At 49.2% G+C, this 26,987-nt stretch overlaps 1 protein-coding gene across 3 annotated transcripts in view; it reads right to left on the bottom strand.

Moving 5' to 3' along the window:
• Positions 1 to 26,987, bottom strand: part of MDGA1 (MAM domain containing glycosylphosphatidylinositol anchor 1) — a 147,029-nt gene that overhangs the window by 5,910 nt on the left and 114,132 nt on the right. For 2 of the 3 annotated variants that reach the window (XM_009475075.2, XM_087775427.1), the window contains 4 exons: positions 25,396 to 25,573; positions 24,278 to 24,301; positions 16,905 to 17,057; positions 15,570 to 15,704 (listed from right to left, as the gene is read on the bottom strand). In XM_009475075.2, coding sequence (XP_009473350.1) covers positions 15,570 to 15,704; positions 16,905 to 17,057; positions 24,278 to 24,301; positions 25,396 to 25,573 — 490 coding nt within the window. The remainder of the gene's footprint in view (positions 1 to 15,569; positions 15,705 to 16,904; positions 17,058 to 24,277; positions 24,302 to 25,395; positions 25,574 to 26,987) is intronic. The other variant, XM_087775426.1, reaches the window with a different exon arrangement.

The following is a 26,987-nucleotide window of genomic DNA, read 5'->3' as shown; positions in this document are numbered from 1 at the left end:
CTTGCAGCTAGGATCTGCTGCGCAAGAGCCTAGCTGAGTAGCCAGCACTGAGACAAATCAGGCAGCAAATGAACTTTGATGCCCTAGGAAAAAAGCAAAGGCGAGAGAGAAAGAGACCCAGAGAAGCATGTGGAATGCAAATTAGTGCCCCAAAAGCACTGGCTGTGAATGCCTGGCCTAAACCCAAACCAAGCCTGAGCATATCCTGGCTGACAGTTCCATGTCCTTGCAGCATCAGGAAAAAAAGTTTCAACCTTTTGGCCCCTGAATTCCCTAATTGAACAATACTGAATATGAGCAGGCATTCTTCAAATGGTTTGCAATTGGAAAGGAAGCTCCCTTACCTGCCGACAACTTGCACTGTTTCACCACCCCTGTCTACACATGGAAAACTGAAGGTCAAAACAAATGAACAGCATGCCCATGACTGTCTTTCTTACAAATCAGTTAGAGTTGTGAAGGGACGTCAGATCTCATAGCCCTACCTGCAATCCCTGCTAAGTTACAGAGCCTCCCTGAGGCTGGGAAAGAACCACACCACCTCCCTTTCCCAGTAATGCTGTCACTGGGAATGTGCTTCTGGGAGGCATGGCAGAGACTCCAGGACTTCAAACTAAACAGGGATGAAGCCTCTACCCCATCTGAAGTGGTCCCACAGTGTTGTAGACGTTAAAGATTGTGCAGGTCTTCTATTTTATTCCCTTCTACCATGTGTCAGTCTGCCACAGGCTGCCAGTCAAGTTTAAAGGCATGTAGCCTGTGATGGAGGTACTTGGAAATGAACCTTCAGGTCTGAGCTCCAGGCAGAGCCATAAAACATTGCATGCAGTCTTGGACTACAGAAAGCTCCAAGTCATCTTTCCAATTGCTCAGAGCTTCTTTATCTCCATTTTTCAGTCTGGCCCCAAAAGCCAACTGAGTGATGGAACAAGTGCTGCAGGGCTTTGTTTTCCAAAGGAAAGCTTTGGGTTCAGCCCACTGCCCTAAAATCAAACATTGTTCCAGGACCCCGCTTACAGTCATGCAAATCCATAGATTAAGTCTCAGGCTAAAAAGGGAGGTGGAGCCTATGTAGATATTGACATCTGTAGCTCCTGACCTCTGGTGAATTCACACCTGCCCACACCCACCTCCATGCAAGCTAGCAATACCCACCTCATGACTTATTAACTATCTTCACTCCCTGTGTAGCTTTCAGCATGTCACACAAGTTCAGACCAAACCAGCCACCTGATGCCTGTAAGGTGGCCCTCCTCGAGCACAGACTCCACTTTGCAGGAGGTGGCCAATGCACGATCCACGCGTGTGTGGGGTGTGAGGAGCCCATTCACAGCTGTGAACTGACTTGCCATGTGATCCTCAGCAAACTGCTTTTACCTACTTTTTTATCTGCTGACATGATACAACGATGATAATCAAGAAGGATAATAACACTCACTCAGAGGGGAACGCATAAACACAGCAAACATTTTACGAGACCTGAGCAAGAAGACACTGGGGAACAGAAGTGCTTGAGCTCTTCTGCCTTTCCAGTGGTCACAAACCGAAGAAGAATGAAAGTGGGACCTGGTCTCCAACCCCCGTGCCTCCATCAGTGGAGATGTGAAAGGCCCATCTGGGATGTTCTTCAGCGCCAGCTGTTGCAGCCACCCCTTTTGCCTGGTTTTATACTACAGTCATGCCTAGTTTCCTATATCAGAGTCCAAATCCAGCTGGCCAGTTTTGTTACCTATTTCTGTTGTTGTCGCCCCTTCCCCATCTCCCCCATCAGATGTGCCTGGCATTTCCAAAGGGCACCTGCTGGCAAGGCACACACAAAGACAGGCCATCAATCTGCTGCTAAATCTCTCCAGCTGACCAGAGACAGGCAAACACAAGAGAAATCCCACGACACCAGCATTCCTGTTGTTACCTCTCCCCATACAAGGCAATCTTCGTATTTGTCTTGTAATCTCTATTATTCTTTCTTCCCAATCAAAAGGGAGAATAAAGGCCAGTGACAAATGATGAGGAATCAATTACAGGGAGAGTGAGCCGTACCTTCTGCTGGCTGCCTTTAAAACCAGAGCCGGCATTTCAAAAGAGTGGCACTCACACAAAAGAGCACCAGCTGGGCTGCCAGATAGAGTAGCCCAAGGGATGCCTTTAAATGTTACCTTCTCACAAGAAAAGGTCTTCTCTCAGTTTCCATGGGATGGGGGCTTCACTGTTGCATTGAATAGCAGTGTAGCTCCAGAAGAGCTGGCGCAGGCAGCACTGGGAGGGAGGCAGGGTCTGTAAGGGCAGGGCCATGGGCACAGTTTGTGTGGGATGGCAAGGAAGGCAGAGGTTTCCTTAAGAGCTCTCCGTGGGACAGCTGGGGGGGTTAATGCAGGGTGATGGGATGGGGAAAGGCTGAGGCACAGCTCAGTTTACGCGGCTTGGATGGAAAGCAGGCAGCTGGAGTGGCTAGGAAGCAAAGGGAGGACGATGCTGCATGCTGAGAGATGGGGTGCTGTGCCAAGTGCAGCAGAGCTCTGTGGGACGGGTAGGGAAGGCTGTCGGGATCCACAGCCAGGAGCTGGGCTGGCGGCAGGCTCGCACGCAGCCTCGTCTCACTGCAACTCCCTGCTGCGCTCGTGCAGGATCCCTGCTGCAGCACAGGGCGATGTCAGGAGATCAGCTATCCATGAGAAATCCTGGCTGCAGCCCCAGTTTAGGTTTGGCACCCAACTGGGAATCCAGGGCTGAAAGCCCCCGTAGAAATCCCCACGGCACTTCAACTGCAGGCAAGACAGATTGAGATAAGAAGAAGAAACTGATTCATGGCAAGAGATGTCCAGTGGATGGAAAGAGATACGCGATGTGGAGAGGACTCAAACCTTGAATAGCCTGGCAGAGTCACTTGCAGACCCAATATGAGGCCTAAAGGCAGGCCAGGGAGAAAAGAGCTCTTACCCTTCTAAGAGGGGCTCTGAGCACTTCCTTAACTGTGGTTTAGTGTTAACACCACTGATCACAAACTAAAAGCCCAAAGCTTAGTGCAGGCAAATCCCAGGAGCGAATGACAGCCCCCAGAAAGAATCTATTACTGTTCATCACCCCCACAACAAACACGAGTCTTTCTCCCTCTCTCATTTAAATGGGTGTTCATGAATAGCAGTCAGTGTCAGGCTGGTGTTCTCAGTTACAGTGCTGGGGGGGAAAGTTACTGCTCTGAGCGCTAGAAAGCAGAGGGTGAAAAAATAATCATAGCACAGATAGAGATGGAGAAATAATATCAGCTTGTACTGACTCATCATTTCTAGGAATGTAAGTTGTTTTCGTGCCATGACAGAATGTATTTACTCTTTCACAGTCTCTAATGATGCTTCATACATTAACATATGTGGAGTAAGACAATTAAAGCCTCTCGGCTGCTTTCCACTCCAGATTACAGAGAACTTTATCGCTACATGTCTTTAACTGATCTCAGCTTGGTGTGCAGGGTTCCCGGTGTCCAGTCACAGGGTCACTACACAGACCCCTGCCTGCAGCCACCGCTTCAGTAACTTCAAAGCGGGAGGGTTCAGAGAGCTTATCAATAGCGAGAAAATGGAGTCTTGGTCAGAGTTTGGAAAGCACCACTATCCCACCTCTACTCACAAGGCATCCCCATCGGCTTTAGAGAGGCACCGAGCATGTTCAGCACTGTGCCACAGGCCGGCTAATTGCTATGGGACTCTCTTTCTGCTTCATTACGGTGGGGAGGCTAGAGTGAAAGGGATCAGGGGAATCAAAGCCTCCAGTTCCCTGCTGTGGCTGCGACTCTCTGGGGATATAAACAGCAATATGGTAAGTTTTGATTGGCAATGTTTCCCCTACAGCAAACCTGTGAAAATTACTTGTATCTGGCTACAGGGAATTTTCTTTAGATTTTACTGTGGATTTAAAAAATCAAAGAAACAAACGCATTTCCACCCCTGACCTCCTAAACCACCATCAAATGAGGATGGGCTTGAAACAATATCCCCCTGACATGGCAAAGCCAATTGCACAGATTGATCTATGATCCATCACTACCTGACCTGCCTGGCATGCATATGAATTTTGGGATGGAGGGAATGGACCAGCAGAGAAGCAACAAAACTGCACCGTAAAGAGGCAAAGTGGACACATGGCTGGACCCCTGGGGGGGACATGCTGGGCAGGGGGACCGGGGGCATGCAGGCAGTGGGGTAAATGCAACGGTATGGTCATGTCTGCCTCGTGATGAGGAATGCGAGTGCTAACGGGAGGAAGGCAGGCAAACTACAGCTACAGCTCCTTCTCTCCAGCATATCCCCACCTGTCTGTGTACACAGAGAGCAGATAGTGATATGGTAGGAGCAGACTTGCAATGGAGCTATGCTTGAGCTCCTTTGCTCATTTGATCCACCGTCTAATTAGAGAAAGTGTTGGCATAGAAAGATGAATGATATAAGACTTCCATCTTTGATGCTGTGTGTATGGAACAAAATCCTGCCATCCCTTTGCATGGAAAATTCCCTCAGAGGTTGTTTGTGACCAGTAACAGGCTTTCTATGCGTGGACAACAGGATGTGGTTTAAGGAATTCAAAAAAGGTAGAAAAAAAATCTCCACACTCTGTAACGTTAAATTTATGCTATCTCAGAAGAACAACAGCCCATCCAATATGCAGCCAGAACAGAGTAGAGGGAGGGTACATAGTCTGTCATTTAAAAGACAAGAATCGGGAGTCCTCGAGCTTTTCGCCAACTTCACGTCCAATTCATTATACCATCTTGCTTAATCACAGCCCTTTCTCGTACTTAAACATTTTGCAGGGGACAATGTGGACAGACTATGTCCTTCCCTACAGGACAGACGGGGTGTCTGACTCTCAGCCCCAAGCCCAGCTGTGTTTTCACAGCCCCTGAATGCCGCCGCGGGCAGCAGCTCTGCTCCCATGTGCCAGCTCACCGCGCTGCCGCGCTGCACGGCACCTGCCCACAGCCAGCGCAGGAGTCACCAGGGCAATTCACAGCAGATCTGACCACGGGATCAGGCTGGGAGCAGGTTCCCTCTGCCGATCACCTGCTGGGTTGTGGCACCGCTTGCCTTCAGCCCAGACACTCAGCCTAGTCGTGACCAGGTCCTCAATTTCCCCACACCTCCTGCAGACCTCCTGCTCTCTGGAGGCAAGCAGGCAGGATGGAGCCTACCACTCTCTCAGCTGGACGCGTGCTTGTTTACAGCCCAACAAAGCGGAAACAAACGGCATCGTGAGCTCAGCGAGTCTCCAAACACCTGCGCTCCAGCATGCGTCCCCCTCCCTCGCCAAGCCCGGTGGGGAAAGCGTGCACTCAGCCCGTGGGGACCAGACAGCCTCTCCAGAGCTTGCTCTTCCCTTCCCCAGCTCAGGGGACACAAACACTTTCCCAGAGAGGCGGTCACTGACCCACGTCAATAGGACTGGGAAGCACCCAGTAATCTCAGGGTCAATGATGGGAAGGACTTTAGTGTGTGTCCCATGCTGGCTTACTGAGCAGGATGGTCCTTGAGCTGCCTTACTGGTCTCTTTGCCTTCTAGCAGCCCCAAATGTGCTGCCAAGCCACATTCCTGCACAGTGATGCTCCGTCATGAGATGGAGATCCCCCCCGGGGTTCATGCTGCCTTGCTACAGCCCCCTCCATGCTGGTACATGCAGCACACTGTCAGAAGGCACTGTCTGGATGCAGAGAAGCTCCCATTTGCTCTGTGTCCTCTGTGCCATGATAATTCATGCTAACACTCCGGCTCCTCGTGAGACTCCCTCCATAACCCATATGTGTGATAATTCACAACATCTGTCTGTCCATACACCTCTCTACACAGAGATTCTTTCTCACGGGATTTCTCACTCTTCAGGAAATACCACCAGCCCCAAAAGGGATGAAATTGCATTACGAGAAAAAACATATATTTGTCGGAAATGTCTCCTGTTGTTTTATACTCCAGACCTGCCTCAACAGCTTGTTTTTATCCAGAGATCCTTGTAAAGGCTAAGGATGTGCACCCCTAGAGACCTCTCCATCTAAGGAGAGGGCGTATCTGTGGAAAGAAGTTCTCCTGGACATTTTGAGCAGAACTCCATCTCTAGAGACTGAGAACAACCTGTACCACCCCTTGTCTAGGTCTTGCCCTTTTGCTCCTAGCAAGGATCCCCCATAGAAAAATGCACACAGGATGTAGCCTGCCTGAAGTCACGGAGCAGGATGAGATATATCGTGGTCTAAATGCAGTTGTGCAGCTCCTCTTGTACCCATCCAGCCCTAAGAAAGGAGTTATGATCTTTCCATAGCCACCGCTTCTACCTGTGTAGTCAGAGAGTTCATCCTTGCCTTTAAGCAAGCCTGCGACAATACAACCTACGTAAATGCAGAGCAGGCAGAAAGAGACCCTTGCCAGACAGCAGTGTTGCATTCCTGCATAGTTTATCCTTGAACAGATAAACTAGACAGTTTAGAAGCCGCTGCCTTCGTTTCTCTGTGCAGCTCCTGGCAAGCGGGATGGGACGTGCTGGTGGGGATGCACCTGCAAAGCCCTGCCTCCCCCAGTGCAACGCGGGCAGCTTCTGTGGGCAGCAAAACAGCCCAGCCTTCCTGGTTTATTGTGGTCCTAATCCTCCCAAACATGGCACCATCTTGCCCTTAATTTAATGAGCAATTGTGGGACTATTTCTGCACCATTTCTGGCGGGCGCATGGGGCAGGGGGACAGGCGGCTTACGAATTAGCCTGTATGGGGCATGTGATGGGGAAGGGGGCTGGCCCCAGCTTCAGCTGCCAGCAAAACCACCTGCACAGGGGCTTGGTATGTCCAGACAGGGCTCCAAAGGAGGCCCAGAGGATGATATGGTGGGGACAGGCTCCTGTTTGCCCTGAGTAGGAAGACAGCCAGTGTTGGTCTTTGTCAGACACAGCAACCTCTCTCTTCTCACCTGGCACCCTTCATCACTCACCACTCTCCTAAAGCTGAGCGCTGTAGATTAGAGCATCTAAATTAATTTCAAACCCTAGAATGGACTGTCTGGATTATGGTCCTAAGGCCCTGCAGAGAGTAGATACCAGACCGTGATTTCTCATTACAAAGACCAAGCCCAAGGCAGGGCTTGAGACCTACTCTGGTGAAGCAGCTGTGAAGAAGAGCCTCTACAGGCAGCAGTGCTGGCCAGCCCATGGACAGGATCATTACACTTACTTTGTGCCTCAAGAGAGTGAGCTGCAGCAGCCCGTCTTTCTTCCCTTCTGATATTTTCTGGAATCAAGCAATCTGAAGGCAGCCAGGCAGCTCCTTCCCTCTTACTGTTGCTGTACATGGTGGTCTCCAGAAGTGCTGAGTACTCCCTTAGGGAGGAGAGGCCAGCCTGGTGGAAAACGGGAGTATGAGGAATGTAGCAAGAAGGAGACCATGTGTAGGCAACTTTTCCCACCAGTTTTGGAGACTCAAAAAGCGGAGTGAACCATAGCTGCTGTGAGGTCTGCCTGCTCCTTGTTCACCCTCTGTTTCGTGACATGCCCAGATGCCTCCAGGCAAATGCTCTCTCGTCTCCCAGCTTTGATAACAGACCCTTTCATCTTTGCCACCAGGGACAGCTGGGTCCTTTGCGCAACTCGTGCTCAGCTTTCAGACTGAGAGCACGCACTGTGCTCAGCTCTCTCAGACGAGCTGAAACAGAAGTCTGCTTCATAGACACTGCCATGGTTAAAAGAGCACATCAGCCAGACAGGGGCAGACTGCCTGCCTCCCTTCTGTGGGCACACTTTGCAAAGACCTCACCTGGAGAGAAGGGAGCCTCCCAGAGCCCCCAAAATACAAGTGGTGTGTATGTGGGAGGGTTCCTGACAAAAACCCTGCAGAAGCAGATGTACTTATACTGAGGAAGACTTTGCCTCTCTCTTCTCTATCCCTGTTAACAACCTATTTCCCCATCATCACCCAGTCTGTGGTCTCTCAGTCCCGGGAGCTAAGCACAGGGCAGCTGCATGGCTGCAGGGCTTGGAGCAGATGGGCTGTTTTAGTGCAACGCTAAAGCCAGCAAGACGGCAGGAATGAGCAGCTGAGATCACATATTCTTCCTGTTGAACTGAAGACATCACTCAAAATCTGCTCTCTGGCCTCCTCCTCCTCCTGACCCAAGGAGATGTGAGAGGTGAATGTTTCAGGCCTGGGAAGTGGTTTGCTGCGGGAAGGCTGTGTTCCCAGCTTTGAGGCAGGATGCATTATAGCAAAAGACTCCTTTCCCATTTCATGCCCAGCTGTACTTTCACAAGAAAGCTTCCAGGGGACTGGCTGAGACAGTGAGACTCCCAGCCTGGATCTGCAAACCCCTTCAATTCAAGTGCTGGGGTGCCTGCAGAGCTCCCTCTGGGAGAGGCAGTCACTCCTGGAAGTAATGGTGATGACTGACAGCTGTTGAGCTTTTTTTTTTATTTTCTGGGAAGCATTTCAATACATGTTACAAAATCATGTCTTGTTGAAGTTCAAGAACAGATTGGGATGCTTGCACAAGTAGTGCAAAATGGTTGTGCACTCTGGTCCCCCAGCCTTTATCCTGCCAAAGCACCCTGGGGGGTCTCCAGGTGTGCACCTGGAATGACTAACTTCAGTCTCCACTTGTACAATTATGGCAATGGTGAAATAGTTAATGGTCCATGTAGAGAATAGAAGAGTGACCTGGGAGGGCTAAAGAAGTAGCTGGATATGCACTGAGAGCTCCCATTTCCTCCTAAGTGTCTGTTAAGTTTTGTATCTCGCAATTTCAGAGTCTGAATAATTGATGCAACACCTGATGTCTCAGGAGACGATCAGGTTGCAGTATATCCTCACAGCTACTCAACTCTGTGCAAGGCTGCTGCTGCGAGCGAAGTCTGAATGGAAAGATGCTTTGCTGAGAGCCTGGAGGAAGGATCATAGCAGCTTCCCATCAGATGAGTAGCAGTGACTCAAATCAGGTGAGCAGGAGCAAAGATGAGTGTCCTGTGGGGATTCAGGGCATCTGCAAATGAATTGGTGTCAGCAATCTGTACCTCTGACAACCTTCCCAACAAATTCTGCAGCAGGAATGTGGTCAGGTCGTGAACGGTAGGACAGAAGAAGAGGACTTTTGAAGAAGGCAACATTTTAGTGGCTATCTGCACTGGGAACTTGACTCAGTGATGCACTTTTAGTGAGGGGCAAGGAAAGGCGGGGATCAGTGCACCCAGATTCAAGGTACTAAGCCTGCATCAACATGAAGACACGTTATTCATGGAATAAAAATGACATATAGACAATCCACATCTGAATACCTTTCCCTCCTCTCCATGTCTTCTTCAGTTTTACATGTCAAGCTCTTTGGCTTAGGGATGATTCAGTCCCACATCTGCAAGCTGTGCCAAGCATGCTGTTGGTGCTTTTTATAAGTAAACACCCAATGCAGGTGTAGACACATAGTATTTATTGGGCGCCAGCAAGAGTAACTGAAGGGAGTTCTCTGCCCTTGGTTATGCAGGAAGTTTGATTAGATGATGTATTGGTCCCATCTGGTCTTAAATAATCTTTAAATCTATGGCTCTAATCCAAAGTTCACTGAAGTCTTTAGAAAAACAATGACTTCAACGGTCTTTGGCTCAGAGCCACTGTATTGAACCTGCAGCGCTTGAATGACACTTTACAAATATGTAGTTATCTTGCCAGGTATTTATAAACCTTGCTCATGACCACAGTATTTGACTAACTTCCCCAAAAAACAAGCAGATACTACCAAAGAGACCACAGTCTATCCAAAGGGTCCATACCATAGCCCACAGGAAGCTGCTGGATGTCGGCACAAAACATTAACCAAATACACATCTATTGATGGAGGAATGAGTAAAGCCAAGAACCCATCTGAATAAGTGGAAAGAGTATTAAAAAAATGGAATACATTTTTTCATTACAAACTGTTCACTTAACTCTAACTGCAACTTGTTTTCAAGAGCCTAGAGGGAAGTGAATCATACTCATTAGGAAAATCAGCCTCCCCTCAATCAATCCAGTGATGTAATCTCAACTGTGTAGCGTTATTGCACTGGAGATAATGGCATAGATTTAATGAACAATGCATTTGTATATAAGGCAAACTTTATATATCCAACAGAATGCAGCTACCTCCAGGGTGCCACCTGTGTAACTGTGTGCAGTAGCAGTAGCTGTGTTCATAAACAAGGTTTGGGTAGGAACTGGGAGCTGTGATGTTGAATCTTACAAAAAGGACGTCTTCATAGTTCAAATTGCTTTTACATTGACTTAGCTGGTACCTATCAATCTGTGTGACCTGACAGCTCTGACTACTGTCACTTGTCAGAAACAAGATGCAGCCACATGGCATCTGTGCTAACACTGGCTCGTATGTGTGATCATCCACCACAACTGCTCAGACACACCTTTGCACTTGGTTGCATTATCCGAGTCAAAGGAATAAAGACGCAATTCAGTTTGGCAGGCCTTCTACATCTGTGTTTCCTACTCAGCAGGAGGCCGTCAGTGGTGACACCACCAGTGTACGTGGCCTGCCTACAACCCAGTTACCTCTGTGAAACAGCTTATGGCTTTCTTGAACTTGGATGCTGTGGCAAGTGATCTGATCAGGTCTCACTGTTTCTAGTGACTCAGAACGAAAATCCCTCCTAATGAATTCCAAACACTGTTTCTCACAGTATCTTAGAATAGAATAGAGTAGAAGGAAAGGAACGGGAAGAGGGAAGAGTTAAGTTGGAAGGGACCTACAACCATCATCTAGTCCAACTGCCTGACCACTTCGATCACCTCTCTAGGAAGCCTGCTCCAGTGTCTGACCACCCTCTCAGCAAAGAAATGTTTCCTAATATCTAGTCTCATCCTCCCCTGATGCAGCTGTGAGCCATTCCGACATGTCCTGTCACTGGGTACCAGGGAGAAGAGATCAGCACCTCCCTTTCCACTTCCCCTCCTCAAGAAGCTGTAGGGAGCAATGAGTAGTTTACAATTTCATTGGAAGCTTCCCATCCTGATCATACATAGGAGTTGGACTCGATGATCCTTGTGGGTCCCTTCCAACTCAGGATATTCTATGATTCTATACATAGGCTAGACTTAGCTGGGGTGGTCAGATAAGGTCTGTGTCAGCACTAAGCTGGAACAACAGCACCTTTAACTCTTCATGAGTTTCACAGATACTGGACACATGCCAGAAAATAAGCCTGTTCCCCAATTTCTGGGAGAGGAACTGGCCAAGGTAAGACCATGACACTGCTAGTGCAGAAAGGAGGCTCAAAGTACAAAAATTGCAAGCCAAGAGCAGGGACTTCAGGCACTGCATTCAATCAGGCCCAGCTCTTGAAGCCCAGGACTTGCCAGTTTCACTACAGGAAGCAGCTGAACAGTCCAATCTTGCGAGGCAGCCCAGGGTAAGGAGGGGTCTTTGCCTTCTCCCCTCTCTGAGATGATATCTCATCATAACCCTGTGTGCAGTGACCACTGCTATTAAAAACACAGCAAACATAGTCTGAAAAGGATCTACCAGTGAGCTCACAAATCAGAAGGAGGCTAAAAAAATGCTGCTTGGGTACATCCTACATCACTGCTTTTATGTAGGTACCGCTGTGAGCAAGTAAACTCTTTGACCCAAGTGTTTTCCCCATGAGCACAGTCACTGGCTCTCGAGATAGGGAGCTGTAGCGTTAGCAATCACTGTGTACCATGGGGACCATGAGGGCCACCCAAAAAGCTAAATCCACCGTGGCTGAAATTTCCTCATTTCTCTGAGCAACCTTCCTCCTGCGGTCTGACCATGAAGGCATCTCTTGCTGCAGGGTCTGCGGGAGCATCCAGCAGCGGGCAGGAGGCCATGCAGATCATAACCTGGCTAGCACTGAGCTAGGAGATGTGGGAGAGAGGTGGCAGGGGACTGCAGTGGGAGCAGTCCGACGGGGACACTGTCCTCTCAAAGCATCCCCCTCCCAGGCAGCCCCTGGGAAGGGAGGAAGAGGAGCCTGATGGCTGAAGTAAGGACTTGAGGATCTGCTCCCAGCTGCAGTGCTGACTCACCAAGCCAACTCGACAAAGAGGCTTTTTGAACTTGGTGACTGGTCACTGCCGGCCGTGGCTAGCTTCCTCTCCTGAAGAAAGCAATTCCTCATTTGATCTATCTGCGCCTGCTGGAAGCAAGACACCCTCGTTCGTGAATGCTTGGTGGAAACGGGATTTCTTTCCTTCCCCTCCCCCTGATTTTTGTGTTTGGGCTGGCAGGATCATAGGGCAATGTGAATGCTCACTCCGGAGTTGGCCAGAGGAAGGAAAACCAATGACCAAGTAACTTCAGAAGAATGGGAATTGCCTCCAGGGAGCTCCCCTTCACCCTGCCCTCTCATCAGCTGTGAGATATTCTACATCACCCTGCTCTGCTAGTCGCTGAATATTTTATACCATGGCTAAAAACGCTCCATTTGTATTCTGTTTCTCTCTTTCGTCATATCTATTATAAACGAGTAGTGTCTGGGAACTCTCCCAGGGAAGATTTGCCTGGATGGCTATGGATATTTTATAGTCAAATTGTGAGAGTAAACCAGCTTTCAAGTTCTGTAGAGGGGGGAAAAGGTAATAAAAGGGTTATTAAAAAAATAAATAAATGTCGGGATTTTATACAGCTTCTTTTCACAGTGACAGAGCTTCGGTTTGCTCCACGATGGAGCTGGAGCTGCTAGGAGAGGCTTGGGCTCGGAGATGTCCTCTTGCTGGCACTGTCTGCCAACAGGAGCAATCTGATACTGCTACGGCTGGCTCAGCAGGGCTGGCATCTGGCTTGGTACGACTGGGCTGGCACTAGGTGAGCCAGGGGTTGAGGCCGTGTCTGCAGGCATCACAGATAGCTGGCTATATGGGAAGCAAGACATGGCCCAGGGTTGTAGCCACCCCATCTTTACCTTCATATTGTCACATACGTGATACAGGTAGGAGGCCAGGGTCTGTCTCCTCATTTGACAGGAGAAGTCCTAGCGAGGAGCCCTGTATCTGAGAGGGGGCACTCTCCTCCAACCCAGGGCTAAAGAAGAAGAGCTGAAGACACTTGCTTCACCCTCAGGCAGGCTGCCGCTTCCCCAGGCGACTCTGAGAGGACTTCAGCCACCAAGGTCATCAAGCCTGGCACCATCCAAACAAGCTAAAGCTTGCTGGCAGGGCCGCACAACCTCCGCACAAGCAAAACCACCCAGGGAGTAACCAACATGCATTAGCAACGTAGATTGAGCCATTAGACCTGCTGGTGAAATAGAGCGTGTCCCAAACGTGGGTTCGTTCATGCGTGTGCAGGGATGAGGACAGCTATGCCAGAGTGCTGCCAGTATGGCAGTGAGGAAAAAGACCAAGTAGTAGAGTTAGTAAGTAGCATAGCGGGAATGATGAACACCAGACAATGTTAGGATTACCAGGCATTCTGATTTTTCCTGGAGAGGTCTCAGTTTCACCCTGGTGCCCCAATATGTAGAAGAGAAGCCAAAACGACTACAGAATATCATGACTGGCCCTGAAAGAAACTCCAGAGTAGAGAGCAGATACAAGATACTGAATTTCAATTTGCAGACAGATATATTGTGGGTTTGCTAGACCAAGCCACATATTCCACAGGCCAAGGGAAAAAGAACTTTTTCTCATTTCTTTCTCTTTCATTCTCCGACTCTGTCTAGTCAGTCTAATTTTAAAATAATTTATTCACTCTCAGCTCAGCAGCACACATCCTGGAAATCATCACATGGCATTAAAGAGTCTATCCACCTCGCACAAATTTATCAGCCCCTTTGTGCAACAAGGGCAAAATGGGGAGCAGACAGGGGCGGCAACATTCAGTATGAAGGGAAAAACCAACAGATGTAAAAGGTGCCTGAAGCAGAGGAATAGAAAATGGCATTCAGCAGCTTTTGTACGTCTTGGGAGTCACTGTATCTTTTGCTCTGGGCAATTTGTGGGTGGAGCAAATGAATAAAGGGTTAAAACGCTAAAAGACAGAAACCTGTAATGAATTGATTCCCTGGCATGTCCAGTCCACCCATCTCCAGACAGACCACCACATGAGAGCTGTAAAACAGAGCTTTCTTCCAAAAGCAAGCAAAAGCTGATGGGCTTTTACTTTCCCCGTGAAATGAACTTGGAAATATGACACATAGCTGTATTCCTAAAGGAAACAAAGCAAGAGAGGCCCCCTCCCTCCATATTTTCTTTCCTCGTCAGTCTCCCACAGGTCTGAGCCACCCTTCATTGCAATCACAAAGAATGAGATCCCTTTCAAAGCTTGCAGGAGAAGACATGTAGGATTTAGGCAGCAAGGCTGACTGACCCCAACAGACAACTGCAGGGAACAAGGGAGTTTGCCAGCCAGCATTAATAGCTGGACTCTGTCAGCTAAGCAAGACCAGCAGGTCCAGGAAAACCCGGTGTGAACCAACAGTGACAGTGCTCTGCTTGAGCAACCTACTGCCACCAGCATGAAGACAGCACGGAGCAGCCTGTCTGCAGGAGGAATACAGGTGCATACAAACACCTCTGACCTAGCCAGACTCTGAGTGCAGACAGCAAATATGAGCTCTCAGAGAAAAGACGAGATGGAGACCTGCTCAGTGAACCGCAGCCCAGCCCTTACCCCCCCGGCACCCACAGGGTTAGGGTTTCAGCCTCGCCCCCACTGAGAGGAGGAGATCCCAGATTTTTCAGCTTAACCCCTCTGCCATGCCACACGTGCGCAGAGACGTGATGGCTGGACTCGGGAGCACGTTCCCTCCCAATGACATCAACGGTGCCAAGGCAGAGAGCTGTTAATTAACCCCGTTTATTGAAGGGCGGACACATTCCTGCCTGGGCCCTGATTTTTTCAGTCAGGCTCCAGTCCAGCAGGTGATTAATAACCTAGTGTGCTGTGGGAAGAGTGCATCTATTATTCAAATTAATGAAATTATAATCAAGAGGTGACGAATTAGCAATTGCTCCTTGACTGGATATGGAAACTCATTAGTGTGCCAGGCGCTTCTGGGGTGCTCACTGCACTCGTAGGCTTACGGTTAGAGAGGAGGGAGTCCGGCAGAGCAGACGGCCCCTCGGCACAGCTGAAGGAACGCGCATCCTGCCCACCTCAAAATAGCTGCGGCCACTAAAGAGCCCTCTGGTCCCACAAAGCCCCTCCATCTCCTCTCCGACAGACAGACTGTTCACCTGATGTCCTGCTGCCTGGAGCAAGGTGGTTGTGGCTGTGAGCAGGGGAAATGTGTGTACGCGGGTACAATGCTCTTTTTTGTGGAGGGTAGGGAGCTTTATGCTAGGGGAGGAGCATGCCAGAGGGGAAGCGGTGATGGCTGACTGCAAGACACTGCCCCAAGGATGGGCTGCAACAGCCTCACAACCCTGACACTGTCTGGGTGTGGATAAGGGACAAGCATCTGAAAGCAACAACCCACCCTGGCACTTTAGCACTGGAGTAGGACTCATGAATCGCTGGATGCAGGCACGGCTGGCAGAGAGGAGGCTGGAGGTCTTCCCTGACAGCCCACACTAGGCTGGGGTTACCCTTCCCTGGAGGGTACTCACCGATGTGCTTCCCGTACATGTGGTAGTAGAAGGAGACACAGTAGTACTTGGCAGTAATGTTGTAGAGGGGGCTGATGAGCCGGGCTTTGTCTCCTGTCACCCGGGGCCGGGACGCCTCGATGAACATGTAATAACCTACAAAATGAGAGGGAAAGGTGGGGAAAGGCAGCGTGCGCTGCGTCTCCCTCCCTTCCCTGTAAGTGATGGGATGCCAGAGGCTGGGAGACCACTCCTCTGAGAGACATGGTCTTGCTCTTCCCATTCGCTCTGCACCCACTGCGATCCCGGCCGTAGACATTTGCAGGATGCCCGCAGTGCCGCCCCGGCCTCTGCAGTACTTAGGGGAGAGCAGGAGAGACGGACGTCAGCAGACCCGCTGTGAGCGCGCGCAGCAGATGAGCCCCTGGACATGCACACACACATCTGTCTGGGTGCAAAACGAGCCTTTCTCCTGCAGCCTGAGGAGCCCCAGAGCTGACTGTGCCGTGTAAGGAGAAAAACAGAAAGAGGAGGGAGAAACCATTCCAGCCTTATTTCTCTGCCTCAAGCAGAGGAAGAGAGGATTCGGCCTAAACAATATTGTTATCTAAAGAGAACAATACCAAAGTAGTTGTTAACAACCCAGGGAGGAACAGATTAGCTATTTAATTTGTTGGCATTGTTTTCAATGCTCGATCAGACTGGTGTACTGAACACTAATGGGAAAAGCCATTTCCTTAGCTGGCCATTGGATGTTTCCCATTTTTTCTAAGTTCAAAGATTTGTGCTTGCATACAAATTTACTTTCCTCATTAGAGAAAGGGGAAAGTAATATCCAGCTAAAATGGAAGCGTGTACTCCACGCACAGCTAGTGTGAGCAATACGCAACACCAGTTTTCTCCAGCTAGAGGTGAGGCACTTGCTGCCACGCCACAGGCAGCTCCCGCCTGGTCTCTCATGCTCCTGCTTGGTCCTAAGGAGGTCTGTTCGCCTCCCTGATCTTTTTTGAGTAAACAGCTGGCTAAAACCAGCAGGGCCGTTTCTAGGTGTTAGAGATGTTCTCCTACTTGTTTATCCTTTTTTTACTTCAAAGCAAGCATCAAATGGGACAAGGGCATTAGGCAGCAGGCAATTAGCTGGTAACAAGAACTAATGCTCACACTATTCCCTTAAACAAAGTCATGGGCGTTTTAATTGTGTGTTTAATGCCCATCAGTAACGTGCAAATTAACTGCCTGATCCCTGCACCCCGTGCAGAGGAGCAGTGTGTTGTGTGGAAAGCAGATCAGCATTCCACCTGCTCCCAGAGCCGTAGGACTCCTAACAAGCCAAAAGAAACCCAGAGGCGTGCCTACCCTCCGGCGTACCGCTGATGTCCGTGGGGGGCCCTGTGTTGACGGTGCGCTTGGGGTTCTGGGTCAGGGCGTTCTGCCGGGTCCAGTCGAAGTTGTCCATCTTGTCTTGCACGAAGCCACAGATCTTCTCGTCCTCAAAGCGGCAGGTGTTATCTGCGGGGAAGGGAAGGGGCTGGTCAGCTGCAGCTTTTCAAACCTCCTCCCCAAAGCTGCCTGGGTGCTTGCAGCAAGTTGCGCAGCACTGCTACGCCACCACTGTGGCTCTGAGTCAAGCTGGGGACAGATGGGCAGCCCCCGACCTCAGGAAGAGGCTGAAAAGGAATATATCCGTGATTAGTATGATTATAGAAGGGTTAATCCAGGTTGATGGATGTGATGGTCGGACGAAATGGAAGAAGGCTTTTAGGGCTAAAGAGAAAGAGAGATTCTGCTGGGAGGTCTGAGGGGGCAAACGTAGAGGAGGGTAAAAAGAGCATTGAAGGCAAACAGGCCACAAGGGCTTTTAAACCAGAACAACTTGATGGCAGAATAATTTCCCCAGGAGAGAGGAAAAAGCGCCAGCAGATGACCCCCCTTTGGGCTATATATTAAACTAAACTACGGCACACATGAAAAAAATCAGCTGTGGAGAAGAGGTCAGCTCAGTGCTACAAATGTGTCATTTAGCTAAAGTACATCCAATTTATACCAGTTAAAAGGCACATTTGATATTGCAGCTTATGCTAGTTCCCCTAACAAAATAAGTCATCCAGGTAAAAGATTTTTATGTAGGATCAACCACATGTGCAACAGGGCTCGGTTTTATTAGTACCACAAGACAGTCACACCCTAGAGCAATATTGTAAGACAGGTGAAAAACCTTGTGCAGAGATATAACCCAATATGAACCTGCAGAGATTGGCATGAATTGGACTTGACCAGGCTGAAGATGGTAACGTTTGTGGTAAAAAGGTAGTTCCTGAGCCACAAAAACAAAGGCCAAGAACCAGCTTTGCACTGCTGACACAGTAGGAGAGGGATGAAGGAAACAGGCAGAAGAGAAAGAGAAGACAGGTCCAAGACCAGATGTGAAAATTGCTTTGTATTCTGAAAGGTCCCTGGGCAGAAACTGGAGCTGGAGAATGGGCTGAGAGTGGGATCTCAGACCTCGCAAGTGGTGCAGACACAGTAAGCACAGATCTCTTTCCTTCTGCCTTTATACAAGAGCAAGGAGGTGTGCTATGAAACAGCAAGATAAAGTACTTAAATGCTATGAAAGAACACATACAGAAAGGACAACAAGGCTCTTGTAAAGGGCTTGGGATGTGCTAAACACCTCATCCATGGCGTGCTGGTGCAAGACTCAACTTTTTGGGGTTTACCCCCCACACGGTTCCTGTTATCATGCCCAGATGAACAGAAGCCCAAATGCCTGCTTGGGCTCCTGCATTCCTGAATCTCCAGTGGTGGTTTGCTCTGGTCCCTGGGCAGGAGGCTCTCTGTCCTAGCATGGGTGACTCTGGCAGGACATGTAGGGCAGAGCAGGGTCAGCAACCTATAGGCTGGGTGCCAAGGATGGGATGGGCAAGGGAAGCTTTCTGCAATGCCAAAAGCTCACGACATGGTACATTGCGATGGTAGGAGTTTCATACACCTGCCATGCACACCAAAACCTACCATCTTGTACTAGAGAGGAGAGACTACCCATGAAATGAACAGCGTCTTGACTCTGAGATGCTGCACCGCCTTGTTCCTACCCTACAGTTAAGGCCCTCCCCATCCCTTCCCATTTGGAAATGAAAACAACCGTCATCCAGACATCAAAAACCTGCAGACCCCTGTGGTAAGGAAACGGGATTCTACACACTGTTGTTCTCCCTTCTTGCCTGTCTCTCTGCAGCATTCCACCAAAGCAGTGAGAAAAGAGGAGGTAGCCTCCTGCTGTGGCCCACAAAAAGGTCTTCGCCACCACAGGTTGGGCACTGTGCTGCAAGCCATGGGCTTGGTTCACAGACCAGGGCAGCTGGGTTTTCTGTAAGCTCAGCGGGAAACGCCGCTCCTGCAAGCTGAGCACAGCCATCGGGAGCTCGGCTGGGCTGGCCACTTAACTGCTGATTAACCCTGGCTAAGTGCTTTCCGTTCAATCTGCTCATTTCTAATTAGCATCCTAATCCAAATTAGCCACTGCTCTGAAGTGCCAAGCACGGGGGGCACATGGCAGCTGGAGCTGAAGGAGGAGGGAGGAGGAGGGAGCGGATGACAGGGCAGATGCCTGTGGGGTCTGAGGCAGGGCAACTGTGTAGGCTGGCGGGCCCCTTTCATCCCCAGCACAAGATGATGGAGGGGGAAAAGGGTGAGAAAGAAGCTTTTAAGGGTCCTTCCCCAGCCCTCATGGCTGAGAGGAGGGAGTTCGTGGCTGCACCAGGCAGCCACTGATCCTCTGAGGAGGGGCTGGAGCCCACAAGCTTTCCGATAACACCCCAGCTTCTCTCCATCAGACCAAAGACAAACATTTGTGTGGCTCCAGCTCACAGGCTGCCAGCTGCAGTTAGAAGACACAAGTTTTCTCTTACAATGGCATTATCCCACACAGCAGGATCCACCGTGGCTGCCCTTTTGCAATCAAGGGGACCGGGATGGTTTGCACCTCTGACCCTGTTGTGCACGTGGACTTTCAGAGGAGAAAGGTGACATCTTTCTCCAGCACAAAACCCCCTTAAGAGGGAATATGAGGTGGAAAGCAGAGCTGAAAGCTGTAACACAGAGGCCAGCCAGGTAACTGATTGAGAGGGAGTAAACCCACAAAGGACAAGGGCACAGAAACCAAAGGAGAGGCAGATTAAGAAGAAAGCCCAAGCTCAGGTGGAGATCAGAGAGAGCTGTGCAAGACAAGAGGACCAAGCACAGTATTCCCAGCTTTGTGCCAAGGCCTGGTTGTGCCACCTGTAAGAAGCCCCCCATACTCATGGGATGAGACTGCTCAGAGAAGAAGACTCAAAAGCCTGAAGAGAGCTCTTTTAATGCCAAAACAGGGCCCTGACTCCACTCTCTCCTCTCACTCAGATGCAGCTACTTCCAGAAGGCAACACTTCTAGCAGAGAGCATAAAATAGAGAAGGGTCCTATGCACCACAGATACCACAACATGATCAGGCAACACCATTTGCTGTGCAGGAGTTTATAACTACAGCACATTGCCTAGCTTGGGATTTCAAGGCACTTTGCAAGAACTAATGAACACGGCTTTTTAACATCTCTATGAGGTTGCAGTGCCTCTTTCTATATATCTCCTGCATTACGCGTGGGGAAACAGACACACAAAAGTATAGAGACACACGTTTAAGGTCACAGCAGGCAGCGCCAAAGCTGGAAGCAGAACCCAAGTGCTTTGACTCCTGGTCCTTTGGTTTAAAACAAGCCACAGGAAGGCAAAGCTCTGGCGTTTCTCTGAGCTAGTAGTGGAGATGCCCAGAATAACTAGGAGGTGTTCGGTGTGGTTTGGGACACTGCCAGCACGTCACCTCTGTATGGTTATCAGCAAGGCTCACCAGGAGAAACCTGGCAGATCCAGCTGAAAAGAAAACCTTTAAATGATCTGCTGTGTCTCAGAGGCCCCAGCGGTGATCTAACTTGACCTCAGCGGTGTGAAGCAAACCTTCTTGCAGACTCACACCATCTGCCAGGGATCCTGGCTCAGCACTGCGGTGCAAAGGAAGCTTCCTGTTTAAAAATTAAACAGTGGATTTAAATATTGAACACAGAAGTTGTTCTCTGGATTGTTAGAGGCAAGGTGGAGGTGGCAGGGGAGCCGGTCCCTCAAAGGCTGGAGTTATCACTGTCTTCACCAAACAGATTTCATTGGCAGGCTTTGCAGTGGTGGCAGCTCAAAGTGCAGACATGTTTGCTCCCAGTTACAGACACCTCCCTGTATTCCCAGGGGAGAGACCCTCTGCCGTGGCTATTAGCATTTCTCGTTGCTTTGCCTTCTTGAGAAACATAATGGAGGTTTTCATTTCAAGTCCTTAGGGGGAAGCCATCCCTGGTCCTGAAATTCTGGCTGCCAGATGAATGCAAAAAATAATAATCCTACTCTAGTTGCAGACTATGGGTGAATAGCAGATGGAGCGCACTTCAATAAAATTGCCTTCGTCATTTGGCTGTGGTCTGATGACTGAAACTGGTTTCGAGCATAAGGGACCATGCTCCGAGCCTCAGCTCTGTTGCAGACCTGCTGCGTGACCCACAGGCTATCACTTTCTCTCTGGAGATCAGTTTCCCCATCTAGAAGATGAAGACAATGAAAACTGTATTGTAACCTGAAAGTACGTTGGGATCTAAGAAAGAGCATTTAACAGCCTTTTCCATGGTAAGTTCCTAAAGCATTTATAACCAGTAACGGAAGAAAGCTTCACAATACTGTAACTGGTTGGGTCAAACTGGATTGCCATCTGCTTTGACATCTACATCTGCACCAAGGGGATAATATGGCCCAGACAATCCTATTTGCCATCACGATACAAGGAATTGGTGGCACTCACCTTTTTTATCCTTTGTGTTATACACATTCCTGAGGAATGGGCACAGATTTGAGGAATCCAACTCTAAACACCAGGCTCACATCTCATTCCCACATGTTCATACCAGGACAACAAGCTCAGATTCCTCTGGACTATGAGGTCTTATCAGAGACAGGACGCACAAGCACTAGACAGTAAGCAATGAGCCAGGGTAATCTACAACAACCAGCATCTGGTACTGATCACCACCCCCACTGTACTCGTCCATGATCCCAAAACATTTTAGCACCACACACAGCCAGACTGCAGATATATGAGAAATAGTGTTGCTGCTCTGGAAGGGCAAGACACACCAGCCAAGAGAAAAAAAACAAGCAATCCCATATGCTTCTTAATGCCCTCATCACCAAGGTTGCAAGGCTACATCTGCTAGAACCAGGGAAACCAAACCATGCACTGCTGATGAACTGGAATAGCTTGCGGGGCAGCACTGCAGGGTTTGGGTTAGAAAGTGAAGGCTATATCCAAATGAAATTGCAGGGGAGAGGTAAGAAGGACAGAGCAGATAGCCCAGCACTGGAATTTAGCCATGACATTAAAATGATCAGTTATTCTAAGAGATCCTTAAGGTAATACCTGAAAATTTAGATAATTCTAAGACAGTTTTTTAAAGATAAATTCTGGTTTTTAGAACCAGATTAACTGATTTTTAAGAGTTACTGTCAGTCTTGCTGCTAACCTCTAAATAGTTGAAATCCTCAATGCCTTTTGTTCACTTCCTCTGCTTTTACTTTGCTTTTGCTTTATAACCCTAGTACCTGGCTCTGTAACCATGCCACATGCATGCCTGCCCCAATGTCATTAACATCTTATTAGGCTGAGAGAGAAAATGCATGAAGAAATAATTGCATTAAGTGACTCTCAGAGTTTGTCAATTAATCACCATTGTGCATGCCCTTGGATCAGGCTGCCACAGGCATTAATCATCTAATCTTTGCCTTTCACTTGAGAGCTCTCAGTGTTTGCTCCTAGAATTTGGCTGGGCAGCCTAGCGTGAGGATACCTTTACAATCCTGTCCCAACCCTTTTCTCTGGGGGTGGTGGTAGCAGGGAAAGTGGGAAAATAAGAGGTAGTAGCAGGGATTTCTGTGTTACTGGGATGAGAGTCTGGGAACTGAGCTGTGGCCCAGAGACAGAGCTGAGAGCCTTTGGGCTCATATTTCACTGGCAGCAGGTCTGAGAGGAAGGGACACCTCTGAACACAAGTGTGGTGGGTGCAACTTTAGGCAGTCCATCTCAAGGCGCGAACTCACGGGCGAGACCCTGATGGCTGGCTCAGGGGCCCCAATATCCAGCACAGGCTGGGTAACTTGTATCAAGGAGAAACCCTAAGTGTTTCAGTTTACTGCATGAAAATACAAGTGTGGCTGAGTTATCCTCCACCATAGGCAAATTTCATGCAGTTGTTCTGGTCTCAATCAAGCTGCCAAAGCAACCCCAGGCGAGCAGTCTGAAGGCTCAGTTTATGAAGACCCAAAGAGACTGATACAATTAGGACCAAAGTTGCTCTGGCTTTACCAGTGATTTATGTAGTGTAAAAGCAACTGGCAAAAGGCCAGATTTTGTCACTTCCTCCTGCAGGCTGGGATGCTTGCCTCCTCCAGCAAGTACCGAGGGACACATTCTGGGGTGGGTCCCTGGCAATATGCTCAGTGTTTCCCAGCAAGTCTTCTACGGACAATGTTTAAGGAAGACCAGAAACTGGGGAAAAGTAAAGCAAAGGGAACCAAGAATTAGAGCCACAAAATCCCTCTGCCTCTATAGGAAGCTCCTGCTCTCAGGCAGAGTATGGTTCATCAAACCATCCTCAGAGTGTGAACTTGCAAGAGTGAACGCTTCGTGGCTGCCTTAACAAGACAACCCCATACCCTGATTCCTGGCTGCTGTTGCCTAATCCTGGCTTCTCCTTCCCACTGCTATCCTGCAGTGCAGTAGTAGCACTTGCCTACACATACACAGAGTAATATATAAAAAACTCAATGCTGGAAACAGGGAGAAAGAAACAGCTACATGGAATCACCTGCGCCCCGTGGACCGCCAGCAAGTAGTCTGCCCATCTCTGCCCTAGAGCTTTGCCTGGGCTTATATCCAACAATCGAAGCAAAGGGACTTTGTTTCATCCCCTGAAGATCACTCCACCACCACTTACAGCATGCTAGAAATCCTCTTTTATGCTCGGTGGGCACCATCATGTTCTTGTTAAAGATCATTGTTCTGAGACATTGTGTATTCTGCTCTCAAAATCAATGGGAACTCTGGGTGCTCAATAAGGATGGGCCTGCATCTTGGCAGGAATGACCAGAAGGTAAATAAGCAAGTAAACAGTGATGACACTGGAGGGAAAGAAGAAAGGGACTATGCTCAAGGAGTCTGCAAGAAGAACCAGATCTGAGCTGGAGACTGCTCCATACCAGCCTGCAGAGATGTCAAGTGGTATCTTTCCTGGTCAGAAGAGGATGGGCGATATACATTCCTTAAACACAGATATTTTGGGGAACATTTAGTGACCTGCTTACTGAATGCAGATTGCTAGTGTTAGAGGGAGGGTGGGTTCAAGATCGTAGCCTATCCAGTCACAGAGATATCAGGTGTGAGTGGGCGGTATATCTCTGGTGTATATCTCCTGGCAATAACTCAAGGTACAACAAATGGCATTACTAACTGGAAGCATTAGTGTATGCAATTTCATCCTCTTTTGGGGAAAAAGATTTAGCAAAGCCAGCTGTGTATTCCAGCTGTTTGGGTTTCCTGATCTGCTGGAGCACCTGACTAACATGCATTACATTCAAAACATAAATACAAAGGTCTTGTTGCTTACCTGTTGGGTTGGGATAGTTGATTGCTGGAAGAGGAAACAGAAAAACAAGTCAGAACAGCTAGTACTCCCTCAAATTGCAAATCACAATCAAAGTCTGAAAATAAAACAAACACATCAAGAAAGGTCATAGATGCACAAATCTCCTAGCAGCATCCCTGTGAAACAGCAGTGCTCGGTGTCTGCCTTCGTGATGGAACACGATGCTGACTCTCTGATCCAAGCAGCAGCAGACCTTAAGAAAACCCCACCTAAGAGGTGATCCTGGGATTGCACAGGGGAACCCTTCTGGCAACCCAAGCAGTTTCTTTTTGGAGTATCCAGTGGGATAGCACCTACTTAGATACCAAAGCTTGGTGTCTAAGAGGGACATCAAAACAGTTTGAGACACTGTGGAAGTCTGAGACAACAGGTATGCTGGGGACACCAGACACGTCACTCCACGGGACAAGAGGGTTGTGTGAAATCATGCAAACACAGGAGGAGGGCGATCTGTACTTTCTGCTGAAATACAGGGGCCAAACTCCTGAGGGGAGTAAAGAAATCATAAAGTTGTGAGAATGAGGAGAGTTGTTAGCTGTTGGGATGCTGGGGAGAGAAACACAGCCAATGTATATCAGTGGGATGATCTGGGATTCAGGGTATTGGACAGAGCTACAGGTTTACTAGCGACTGGTTAGGAAAGGAACCATGCATTCAGCTCTGGAAAGAACTGAAGCCCCCTGAAATCCTAAATTCTCTTACTTTTATGGGCATGTGGCTAATAGGCAGGGTCCAGTGGCTGTCCTCTAAAATATGCCATTGGGCCAGGGGAGGCTGCAGCATGGCCTGACCAGGGACTGGGGTTTTGAGGCTCTCCTGCCCACAGAGCGGAGAGCGCGAGTGAGAGCTGCTGAGTGAAGGATGAGTGGCGACTGGTCCTCAGAAGTCTCTATCTACTGCTCTGCATTGACGGCAACAGCCAAAATATGGCCAAATGTGATAGCACCGTGCCATCAAAACTCTGTAGAGCAGAGAGATCCACCCAAGGGCCACAGGAGACAACGTCTATGCATGCTCATGTCCCTAGGCCTGAGGCTCAGACCTGCTCTTGTAGCCAGGACCGAGGAGGAGACACCTACGTTCCATGTACTGGATGATGCGGGCAGCCATATCCCCAGCTCCAAAGCTGGTGATGGGTGTCAGGCGAACTTCATAGCTCTGAGGTACTTTCAGGTTGGGCAAGATGTGCTCCAGCAACAGGCCTTTCTCCATTTTCTGCACAGGAATGAAGCTTTGGATGGTATTTCTCTGAGCCAGCTGCATAGAAAAAGAATCCACAGTATTACAAAAATCCTGAAACTGGAAACCTGAGGGATCCTATCCACCATCTAACACCCTGTTCCTCCTCTTCCTATACAAACAAGTATACCTGGTTTATCAATGAGATCTTCATGCGGAATTGGTTTGAAAATTCCCAGCCCTGGTACAGAACAGTGATCAGGAGCCTGAGCTCTCCCTGAAGGAAAGCCTTCGGGTTCTCCTGACTGGGGGGATGACTTGAACAGGTCCTGGAGCAACTGTGTGTTGGAACAGACGTCTCCAAGAGGGGAGGAATGAACCCAATCCACCTTTATTAGTGCACCAAGGTCCCATGCGCACTCAGCATGGCATTTTGCCAAGATACCCTTCAGTTCACAATCGCTGCTGCAGAATTTATTCAGTTGCTGCCTGGGTCCTGCGGCATTTCATTGGGACCTGTCTCCTGCCACGCTTCCTCATCACCCTTCCATAGGATTCGCCCTTGAACCCTAGCTCACGCTGCCTCTGCAGACCAGAGCAAGGGGTCTAGTTCAAGTCAGCGGTCCTCTGGAGTCATCCATAGGCTCCCTCTTTCTCTGGTGCCCACCAAGGAGCTGAACCATGCTAGCTGAAACATACCAGCCTGCACATTGTTCAGTCTGCTAAGGCAGCAGGAATTTTCAAGAAAACAATGGGGAAAATATCGTTGTCAAAATCACCACCACTAAAAATGATGAATTATGTGTCAGTGAAACTTCCCTGCCACAGTCATGCTTGCTTGGCGGGGGAAGGACAAGAACAAGGATTGTATTGTGAAGATACAATTTCCTGCCTGTTGCTGTGCAGTGCCTGGATCCATGTGGCAAGATTTGGTCCTGATAGGTTATTGGGGATGCTGGTCCTTGTAAAAAGACCTTCAGCAGGGCTTTCCATGGCCCAGTGTTCCCTGTCCCAGCCACTAAGCCTGCCCCTGCCTTTGATATATCCTCTAGGCTGACAGGTTTCACCACAAAGGCAATTCTGATAGGCGGGCTCAGTGTTCATCATTAACTCTGAAGTTACAGGATGACTGGAACAGGGCTGCAGGGAGGAAGGTTTACAGCAAATCTGTCAGTGTGGAGAGTGGGACAAGAAGATGGAGTGAGGGCATGGCAGAAGCGAAGGCCATCAGCAAGGCAGGGCAGGGGAGCAATGTAGATGTGGTGCTCAGTAAAACAAGCACATGCAATCCCTCCTCTGCCTGCCTCCAGCCCTAACGTACACAACCCTAAGTTCAAACTCAGAAGCAATGGCTACCACTGGAGAGCTTCCCACGCCAGAGCCCTGTTCATTTCCAACACGGCCAGGACCCACCTCCTCACCCAAGCTTATCTGCCCACAGGCTGGACAGTGCTCCCAAGCAAAGGGGCAGGGCTGGACCAGATCCTGCCAT

Source organism: Nipponia nippon, unplaced genomic scaffold, assembly GCF_047370975.1.
Source record: "Nipponia nippon isolate SJK-2023a ecotype South Korea unplaced genomic scaffold, ASM4737097v1 scaffold_4, whole genome shotgun sequence".
In the NCBI taxonomy this organism is placed as follows: Eukaryota; Metazoa; Chordata; class Aves; order Pelecaniformes; family Threskiornithidae; genus Nipponia; species Nipponia nippon.
Note: the sequence above shows the minus strand (reverse complement) of the source record. Positions and strands in the feature narration are given on the sequence as shown.